Source organism: Gouania willdenowi, chromosome 24 (genome assembly GCF_900634775.1).
Source record: "Gouania willdenowi chromosome 24, fGouWil2.1, whole genome shotgun sequence".
Taxonomy (NCBI): Eukaryota; Metazoa; Chordata; class Actinopteri; order Blenniiformes; family Gobiesocidae; genus Gouania; species Gouania willdenowi.
Window position 1 is genome coordinate 16937321 of NC_041066.1, and position 10423 is coordinate 16947743.

A 10423-nucleotide genomic window follows, 5' to 3' on the forward strand; every position below is an offset into this window, starting at 1 on the left:
GATGTCCCGGTGCAACTTTTACCCTTCCAATACCGATATTGCAGCCTTGAGTATTGGCCAATATTGATTCGATACAATATCAGCACGAATCATGCATATACTGTATTTGTAGTGTGGAATGTGAGAAAATGCTTGATTATTTAAAAAAACAAACCCATTTATTATAAATCAATGAATTACAAATAATTAACCTTTTGGAATAAGAATATTCTATGATTGAATAAAAGAATAAATATAAAATAAAATAGAAGATATTGAAAAAATAAATCCAAAAAAACAATATATATATTATATTGGAGGTTTTAGATGCAGTGAGATAAAATTCGATATTCGTTTTCTGGCTGATATCGGACCGATATCCGATATCAATATCGAATTGGGACACCCCTACTTGTTAGGCTTCCTAATGAATGAAAATATAGGTTTTAATATTTCTGGTGTGGGCGTCTGAGCCTTTTTGGTGTAACTATACCCCTCGATTTCAATGTTTTTTTAAATGGTAAAATGTGTGAATGCTTGATCTGAAACCTATTTCAATAATTAACTAAATATGTGTAGAACTGTACATAGAACTGTAACACGGTTCCTCGGTTTTGCGTTAAATTAATAATTTTTAGAGAATGTTCATGGCTATACAAAGTCAATTGTCTAAACTCAGACACAATATAATTAAATTATGACCGCAACAGATTTTTAAAATTACAATTACTTCATAATTATTAATTACACAATTACAATTGACCCCCACCCTGTCCTAATTATTCTGTAAACATTACAGCTATTCTAACCACGCCATTTTTTTAAATAACCAGGAGGTAGAAATGGTAACTTTGTTACATTTAAACACTGAATAGTACCGTATATGTAAAATGATGCTGTGATGATTGTGTATTTTTGTACCTTTATATAATGGATTTTACTTTGGCTCTGAAGGTTCCACATCATGTAATATGTGCTGAAAGAGTTCATAACATCACTGTTAAATTCCAGACTTCATTTAACCTCTTTATTTAGCAACACTAACCTTTATCAACAGTTTATTTTGTACTATCAGACCTGCTGTGTCACTATTTCATATTGTTACAGTAAGAACTTGAATCTGTTTTTGACGTACTTCGTTCTTCACTAAGTAAGAAAACACTGGTTACTACATGTCATTGGAGAACAAGTTTGTGTTTATTTGAATTTTCTGCGTTTGTCTTTAAATGTTTTACAACATACAGTATAAACCCAACGGCGAGATTGGAAACCAAATATTTATTAACTTTATGGAACTGTTTTTATGACTGACACACGATTAATAAAGAGTGTCAAAACAAAATGGATAAAAACTGTTGTTTTTTTCATAAAATAAATGACCTGCTGGTAAGAAATAGAAAAAAAAAATGAACGGTTTAGTTTTCTGAACAATAAAAGATGCACAACTTTCCAAACATTTCCCAGTTGTCATATGTCACGAGGAGTGTGACATCGTCTTTGACTCTGACGTATCCACAAGTTTCTTTGCATCATCAGCTTTGTTCATGGAATTTCCTCTTTCTTCATTCAAAGAGCTGACAAACTGGAGCACATCAGGATGGTGAAAACGACCTGAGGAAATGAAACAATGTTCTCAGAACGATTGAAGATGCTAGCGACTAATGCAGACGTACCGTTGGTGGAGTCAAAGAACTCCTGCAGTCGTCCTGGCGTCTCCTCTAGCTCCTCGTACTCATGAGCTTGCAGGATCATCTCCAAACTGTCAAACTGCTTCACCAGCCTGGCCTCAGCGCTGCTCTGATTCTCATATTCCTACACATCATGCAAAAGATAAATAGTTCATCACTGACATGCCAAAGTCTGGACCAGGAGTATCAAACGTATTTAGTGCAGCTGCCACAAATGCATTAATTAGACTTTGGGTGGGCTGGACCAATGAAATCATGGCATAATAATCAGTAAATTATCACAAGTTCAGCTTTTCCACTTTGTCTTAGTTCAAAAAAGGGATGTCTGCTCTAAAAAAGTTCTATTAACATATGACATTTATTAAGAATATGTACACATGCATTACGTTTTTTAGAAATTCAAAGTGAATGTTTCAAAAATAGTACAAAATTGTTAAATTGTACACATTCTACATGTTTTACAATTAGTTAAAAACGTGTTTGTTAGTGGCTAGTTAAAGGTGCAGTCTGCAATTCCTATAAAAGTGACTTTTTGTCATATTTGCTAAATCTGTCACTATATGAGGACAGCTTTACATCAAACTAGTAGTTTGTGTGAAAAAAACAGGCCCATTGAGTCCCGCCCCCTGCTGCGCCTACAGCCTTTGGCAGATTGCCAGAATGTACCGCGACCGAGCAAAAAGAACCAATCAGAGCCAGGATTGTGTTTGATGGGCTGTCTGACAGCTGTTGCTCACAGGCCCCGCCCCTTTCCCGGAGCTAGAGCGCCGTCTTTTTTACAGTGTATGGTCTGGAGGAGTAGAAGATGGAATTGGTGACTTTTCAGCTTGACAGGTAATTACTGCTGCTTAATTTACATTTAGGTTTGATTTGTAATTGTTACACTAGAACTCTGTGGTGCATGTGTTGTTTGTGTGTGCACAGCAGCCTTTGTGTGGGCTGCTGTAAGTGACACTGTGTTGCTGCTGCTGCTGAGATGTGTGCACATAGAGAGAAGCGCTGCAGTAATATGCTTTTAACAGAGCATGTTATATTACTGTGATGTTGCTGTCTGGCTAACGTTAGCTTGTTAGCTCCTCTGAGGGAGGGACTTTGGAAAGTTTGGAGGCAGGGCAAGAAGAGCAGCGGGGAGGGAGGGGGAGAGGGATCTGAGAGTCAAGGACTGCACCTTTAATAGAAACACAAAGATTTCCTATGAAATGTATTGAAAATGAAACAATTGCATAAACTAAGAAAAAAAGCGTTGCATATTGAAAAATTCCCTTTTTAAGTTACTGCTAGTTTTCCTTATTATCTTACCCTTTAATTAAAGTGAAACCTTCCTAATTTTATATGTAAGAAGTGTATATCAAATCGGTAGTCCTTTGGATTATTCAGTAACTTTGAGGTGGCTAACAGTTTCAGAAAGGTTGGTGACCACTGATCCAGATCATCTACTTTGATTAAAATATTTATCTGTGTAGAAAATTTGAACTGACTCATCACATTATTGAAACAGGTTTACTTCATCCTTCAGCCTTGTAAATGTATGTGGCTTTGTTTGTTAATGGTGTTTTGCTGCCACCTGCTGTTCACTTTTGTGCTTTGCATGTCTGTTATGGTAGGTGAGGACATGTTTTCACTGGTGTTTGTTTGTCTGTCTGTTGGCAAGTTTACATCAAAAGTACTTCACGCATTTTGATAAAATTTCAACTAAAGATATAATCTAGGTCAGTAGTTCCCAATATTATATTGTCCCGTGTACCCCCTCTTACAGTTTAGTTAAATCATACCCTTTTCACATCCCAAGTACCCTCTCAATAATTTATTCATATGCATTGTTTCCTAAAGCTTAATCTATAAATTCAATATTTTTAAAAATATTGAAAAAATGCAACTTTTATGTGATTGCTTCAATAGTAAGTTAATACAGTCTCCTTTGTAAAATGTAGCTAATTATTGTCAGAAGTGTGATTAAAAAAAAATAAAATTGGCCTCCACAGCATAAAATAATCCTGTTTCAATAAATTACAAGAAAATATGGTATTTTATTGAGCAACAGTACTGTTGGTTTGTGATGGATTTGTCCAAAAAAAAGAAAAAAAAACTAAAAAGGAACTAGGAACATTTCGTGATAATTTTTAAATTGATTGTTAAACCTTTCTGAATGCCCCCTGCAATGTGCTCCTGTACCCCAGTTTGGGAACCACTGATCTAGGTCATAGAAGAAGAATATATTGAATAGAGGGGGAACTTGATCAATAAACTGATCTTGGATCAGTTTCAAAAATTGGGGGAAAACCCCATTCTCTAATTGGATGATTTTTTTTTTTTAAATTAATATCTGTAATGAACTGATCTTTATAAACTGTGACTCAGATATATTAGGTTGATTCCTCAATTACCCCACAGAGTTTCAACTGGATGGAATCATGATTGCGCAGTTCCTTGAAATTTTTCATTTTACTAGACCTACTGTATCTCTCTTTATGCAGTTTGAAATTTCTTCCAAGCCTTTAAAATGTGAATAATTATCGTACCATAATCAGAATTACTGATCCAGATTAGATGATATTTAGCACTTGGTGGAGGTTTGAGCTCTGAGTGATCTTGTTCTTACTAAAACAGGGCGATTCCCAGTGCACAGATTATAGTTCAATTGATAACGGTGCCTCATATAGGCTGCTTTTGGCCCCTAAACCCTATGTTTGACACCTCTGTCTACACAACACATGACATTATTTTCACATGGTATTTTCCAAACCTCCCACAGGCTGTAGATGTCCTGTTTGAGTCCCTGTGGCAGAAGTTCTGTCAGATGTCTCATTGCTTCCTGAGTGAAAAGGTCACAACAAAGCTGAGTTAGTTTATGTTTACAGTCAACACTTTACAGTATAAAATCACATGCCTCTTCCCTCCTGTGCTTCTCTTCTTTACTGATGTTGTCTGATGGGGTGATGTCTCCCACAATGCACTCTGCCATGTCATGGACGAGAGCTATTCTTATACATCTGGAAAAAAAAAAAAGACATTACATTCATTTGCATTTCACTCAACAGCAAATTGGTTACTTAACATTTTCTACCTACGTATCCTGCCAGGCCAAGTGCTATATTAATAAAGTCTGTCAACTCCCTTACAGCAAGAAGAAATAATGCATAAGTCCCTAAAAGTGGATAGCAAACCTTTTTTCAGGGAATCTGCTTGTGTGAAAAGTTAAGAATATTATCCTATACTTTTATTTTGAAGATTTGTTTCTGTAGCATAGCAACAACAGTCATTTTACTTCCAACTGCTCATTTTTTCTACTATTTACTAACTAATAAGATCCTGGTATTCATTCATTCATTTTTTGCATAAAAAAATAAAAAAATATGTATATTCATTGTGCATCGTTTGCAGTCATGTTCACATTAATAGTTTTATCTCGTTTCTCGCTTGCCCGTGTTGCCTCTGCCCTATGACTAATTACTGTACTTAACCTTGAATATTGCTTTTATTTTGTAATGTTTTGTGCAGTGCATATTTCCTCCTTCCTTTCTTATTATTACTTAGTTTTAACCTTTTTAAAAGCCTCCTGTGGACAGATGTTGTAAATTAGCACATGTGCTAACAAACTCAAAACAGTACATCTCAGTAGCTAATGTAATTGTGATGTCCATATCAAATAAAGGGAATAATAAATACATTTATAACTGTCCCACTTGTTTTCAATGTATCTTTGCTTTAAAACACCAGTTTGTGATTAGTGGATTATTATGAGACCATCTCATTTATTAGATTCACATGTGTTAAAACAGCGATACGTCAATAGCATGCAGAGCAGGAGATCTCCAGGACCAGGAATGAACAACCCAACTGGGACTCGAACACACTGCCGAGCCATCTAAATGAATGTGTTTGTGCAAATAATATGTGAAGGGTGTTTGATTTCTATTCTAAGTGCATGTGCTGATGTGAGGAGCCACCTGTCCTTGTCCACCCCGGGGTCAGTTATGGTCAGACACATGATGGCCATGCGGTACATGTGATCCGACACACTCTCAGGATTCTTCACGTTCCTGTACACCCAGCCGGTTCGTGGCACTCTCTGTGGATCACATTAACCTCAGTGAGTAGCTTGGATTTACACATTCTCACAGCTTGATTGTTGTAAATATCTGTATCATATTAATAATCTTACTTTATTTTTTACTCCTGTAACGTGTGTGTATCTGATCCTTATTTTTAACAGTATTTTACTTAATTATACACTTATTTAACGTTTATTCTTTCTTTCGTCTTTGTTAAACGTTTTATTTGTGATTTTTTTTTTTTCCTAAGTGGCTGTAACGAAAGCAATTTCCCCCTGAGATTAATAAAGGAATTCTGATTCTGATGTGCTGTCATGATATGACCATTAGGAGGAATCTTAAAGTTAATAATATCAGCAACAACTCCTGCTATTTAAATGAGGTCAAGAGAATTCAATAGCAGAAAAATAAATTTAAAAAAGCTAATTCCACTATTATTCAGTAATTTTATTTATTTATTTAAGCCTCTTCAAAACCCTTTCACAGTAAAGCTTAAAGCATCTGTGTATTTATTTAGACTTTGCCTTGTGTTTCTTTGCTTATTCGTGCCAGTGTTGCGCTTTAAAACTTTGCTTCAAACAAAACTAATTTGGTCAGTTTTATTGATGTGTTCACGCAGACACACACAAGGAGGAATGGTTGCATTACAACAAAATATCAAACAGACAACCTTTGTTGCACCATCACCGATTAAATATCCTTATTTTGGTGACAATATATTATAAGCTTGAGTTTTACCTTTAGTTGTCCCACAAGCTTCATAAACTGCAGCATGTTTTTCATGCCGGTTTTTTCTTCTGTGGTGGACGCCATTATTACCTTTGACCCCGGAAGTACTTCAGTCTGTTGTTGTTGTTGTTACCCAGAGTCATCGCTAGGGGCGATAGACAGTATCGATTGAGAGTCGGCACTTTTTTTTTTTTTTTTTTTTTTTTAATTAAAGTACATGCCTATTTAGCATCTTGTTTAACTATTATTTCGCCTCATAAATATGACATTTAATACTATAACTAATAATTTACCATGGGGATATTTGTTTTTTTCCACTGGCAGAAATGGGCTTCCATAAGTTCTGTTGTAGTTTTATTCTTCAAAACAGAGCCATTACAGCAAAAAAACGCCTGTAATAGTTGTCATAAAATGGCCTGTTTTTGCACATTTACAAACATGGAAATGTCTTTTTCACGTTTTTGTGTTTTTTCTTCATTTTTAACTGATATTACTCTGGTAGAACACGTAATAAATAAATACATAAATGTCAAATATTGGAATCAGAATTAAAAGTACCTTATTTATCGCAGGGGGGAAATTACTTTTGTCACAGACACTCGAGAAATATTACAAACGAAAATAATAAACATTAAACAAAGAAAGAAAAAGAAAAAAGAAAACACACGTAATTCAGTTAAAGACTGTTCATTAAATAAGGATTAAATACAAGTGCACACATTACAATAGAACAAATACAATAAGATAAAAGAATAAAGTGTTATGGAAAAAAGGGTATAAGCACTTCCACATAGGACATTTACTGACAATTTTATAGACCAAATAAGCAACAACTAAAAAAGAAATCAGGCGAAAATATTATTATTATTATTACAGGTGTTGAAGCCTTAATCCCAGCCCCACATTTATAATAAGTTATAAATATAATAAGATAATTATTCGACTAAATTCCAACTCCAAACGTTTTTTCTCCAAATTGTCATATAACATATCAAAAACCACCACACAAACAATACATACACTGTATACTGTAAAAAGAAATATGATATATAATGTTTGTGTGGTTTATTTAATAAATAAATAAATGACTCAGGTTAATATTATCATTAACCTTTAGGTGGCAGCCTCGTCACCGACAACAGAAAAGTGAACCAACGAAGAAGAAAAACTCCGAGCGGCGCGAGATTAAAAACAAGAACAGCTGCCTTAAAATTTCTCTGATTAATCTAATCACCATGTTGAACAAAGTGCCTGGTTTGAAGAAAACCATCAGAGCCAGAGCGAAGGGTCACATAAACATCAGGCCGACTTCAGAGGCGATGGTAAATCAGACGACACTCACACTCAGGCTGTTGTCATTGTGAACGTTAGCATAGCGGCTAACTGCAGCAGTCATTTCAACACTGAGGGTTAGCGTTGCTTTACTTCCAGCTGGAACTGGTGACGCTGCTGTTCCTGAACAGTTTGGCTGAAGAAGCGAAAACCAGAGCGTTTGAAGACAAATCTGCAACCATCAGATCCAACCACATCCGAGACGTGTCGAAGGTTAGCGCAAATAATGCCTTATCATTAAGACTCGATTCCTCACTACTGTTTACACACTGTTGAATTTACATTTATATACAGACACAGTTTACATTTATATACAGACACTCAATAGATTCGCACTCTATTTGTACACAGCGCTCCTCATTGGACAGTTTAGGTCACGTGATAGGTGCACCACGTGGCAAAGTTCCGTCAGTTTTATTTTAGCTGATATTTATTTTTAGTTAACTCTTTAATAGCCCTAATTAGCCCTAACCCTTTTATTTTAACCCTAACCCAGGAAATACCAAAAAAAAAAAAAAAAAATTCTTAGTATATGTATTAAGCATATTTTATGCTAATAATGGATCAAAAATATTATCTTTCTTCTAATTAGTTTTTCATCTCTTGGTTACCTTGTTAGGCTTCTTAATCAATGATGATCTTGATTTATTTGATGGTAAAATTATCCTCAAGAGAACTGACAGGATAAACTTGATATGAAACATTTTAATAATTACATATGCGTAAACCGTAAAACTGTAACTTGGTCCCCCAGTTTTGCATTTAATTAAATTGTAATTGACAGTTTTTATAGAATGTCCATGCAGATTACAGTTCATTATCTGAACTAATTCACAATTCAATTATGACTACAGCTAAAGAGTTTTTTTTTTTTCAATTGTAATTGCATCATAATTGTAAAGAATTACCAAGTTACTCGACTACAATTGTAATTGACCCCAACCTTGTTATGGCCACAACTTCCTGTGTTGATAAGTCTGTTTGTAAGTTGTGGTTAAAAAATAAGAGAAAGTCATGTGATTGTAAAATGTTTACATTTTGTTTTGTTTTTTTTAAAATGTATGTAATGAAAGAGAATTTATGAACTATTTTACCAATTGGTGACTTGAAGAGAATCTCTGTTTTAGTCCCATTTCAAGCAGTGATTCAACATCAATGCACTTTTAAGAAGCTCAGTGTTTCTGATCGTTTAGTTACATGCTGGACTTTTTGTAGACATGCATTGAAGCCTTGGATATTTGTCTTTATTCACAAAGATCACCCATCACTGTATTTCAAATAGGTTAAATATCTATAAAATGGTGTAGTAATTTGAAAAGCTGTCTATCAATTGAGATTTCCCAAATCGATTCACGATTGAGTTTTATTTTTCGTTTCAGTTGAGGATATTTCAGTCACGGCACCAATTTTACTTGAATATGGAAGAGATATTCTCAAATAACTAATGCTTTAGATAAATAGTATAAATTAGGGATGTCCCGATACAACTTTTTCACTTCCGATATGATACCGATATTGCAGCATTAAGTATTGGCCGATATCGATCCGATATGATATTGGCACAAAGCCTGCATACTTTTATTACTTATTTTGTAGTGTGGAATGTTAGAAAAGGCTTGAACAAGTGATGTTACTCAGAACAATAGTCAGCAACAGTAGGTATGAGGAAAAACTGAATTGGTTACATACATTTTAACCTTCAACATAATATCGACAGTATTCTACATTTGAATAAATATATTATATATCAGAGATTTCAGATGCAGTCCGATAAAATTCGATATTCGTTTTCTGGCAGATATTGAACCAATGCCAATATCGGATCGGGACACCCCTAGTAGAAATGAATCTTACTTTGTGTAGTATGCAAAATAGAAAGAATTGAGCCCACAGCACTGCATTAAACACAGTAGAAAAGACTTAATAAATGATTGATTTTATCAATTGATGTCAGGTTGTCATTGTAAAATCAATTTAAATTGATTTTTTAATTTCTTAACCTAGCTTTAATCATTATAAGCCTGGCCAAAGCTTTCCATTTTTGCAAGTTGCAATCACTAAATAGATGGAAACTGTATTTGGTTAACTCAATGGCAATCTTTGTAATAGTTCAAGGACTAAAAATTATAATAATTCAGGTTATACTCACTCACGTTAGGATTGTTTTATTCTATGAAATATACAAAACATTTATTAGATGCATTAGACTAGAAAATAATTGCGTGTTTATTTTATATTGTTTTAACTTCTCAGAACCAGAAAATCTTTGACTTGTGTTATTTTTTTACACTCTGGATTCAATTTTACTTCAAAAGTTGAGTTTACCTAAAAATGCACCAACACGTTTGTTTTATTTGTTTTTTTTTGTTACAGAAATTGCTGAAAAAAGCCAGAGGATGAAGTTTTCAAGATCATATTTAATTCGTGTGTTGGATGTTGTTTTTTTCCCTTGTAAAGGGAAACACTTCATTTTATGCATCCTTTTAGAATTGACTTTTTTTTGCATTTTAATTTACATTTAATTACGTAATTTAAATTATTTTAAACCAATAAAATTGTCAGTTTGAGGTTAGCCTGCAGTACGTTTTAAACACCAGTGATGGCAGAACATTCAAATGATAATAAAAGATTGTCCAAAAACAA

The 10423-nt window shown here is 34.2% G+C and overlaps 2 protein-coding genes across 4 annotated transcripts; one reads left to right on the forward strand and one right to left on the reverse strand.

The window, feature by feature from the left end:
• Window positions 1-1154: 1154 nt before the first annotated feature.
• hddc2 (HD domain containing 2) lies at window positions 1155-8132 on the reverse strand. 2 transcript variants are annotated; one of them, XM_028440227.1, is made up of 6 exons: window positions 7791-8132; window positions 5615-5736; window positions 4555-4657; window positions 4411-4479; window positions 1653-1791; window positions 1155-1590 (listed from the first exon to the last, which is right to left on the reverse strand). In XM_028440227.1, exons 1-6 carry the CDS (start codon window positions 7842-7844, stop codon window positions 1454-1456), a joined length of 624 nt encoding a protein of 207 aa, XP_028296028.1. In that variant the 5' UTR covers window positions 7845-8132; the 3' UTR covers window positions 1155-1453. The 2 variants fall into 2 exon arrangements, with proteins under 2 accessions (XP_028296028.1, XP_028296027.1); XM_028440226.1 differs by lacking the exon at window positions 7791-8132 and adding an exon at window positions 6458-6592.
• Window positions 5692-10423, forward strand: cenpw (centromere protein W). 2 transcript variants are annotated; one of them, XM_028440228.1, is made up of 4 exons: window positions 5692-5757; window positions 7566-7770; window positions 7880-7993; window positions 10154-10423. In XM_028440228.1, the coding sequence occupies exons 2-4, from the start codon at window positions 7684-7686 to the stop codon at window positions 10178-10180; spliced, it is 228 nt and encodes a 75-aa protein (XP_028296029.1). In that variant the 5' UTR covers window positions 5692-5757; window positions 7566-7683; the 3' UTR covers window positions 10181-10423. The 2 variants fall into 2 exon arrangements, with proteins under 2 accessions (XP_028296029.1, XP_028296030.1); XM_028440229.1 differs by lacking the exon at window positions 5692-5757 and having other exon boundaries at window positions 7559-7770.

Excerpts from the sequence above, each read along its gene's own strand:
- cenpw (XM_028440228.1), top strand. The coding sequence starts at position 7,684 with ATGTTGAACAAAGTGCCTGGTTTGAAGAAAACCATCAGAGCCAGAGCG. Across the intron at positions 7,771-7,879 it reads GGCCGACTTCAGAGGCGATG|CTGGAACTGGTGACGCTGCT; the intron begins GTAAATCAGACG and ends CTTTACTTCCAG. Across the intron at positions 7,994-10,153 it reads ACATCCGAGACGTGTCGAAG|AAATTGCTGAAAAAAGCCAG; the intron begins GTTAGCGCAAAT and ends TTTTTGTTACAG.
- hddc2 (XM_028440226.1), bottom strand. The coding sequence starts at position 6,532 with ATGGCGTCCACCACAGAAGAAAAAACCGGCATGAAAAACATGCTGCAG. Across the intron at positions 4,658-5,614 it reads CCCGGGGTGGACAAGGACAG|ATGTATAAGAATAGCTCTCG; the intron begins GTGGCTCCTCAC and ends TTTTTTTTCCAG. Across the intron at positions 1,591-1,652 it reads GTTCTTTGACTCCACCAACG|GTCGTTTTCACCATCCTGAT; the intron begins GTACGTCTGCAT and ends TCATTTCCTCAG.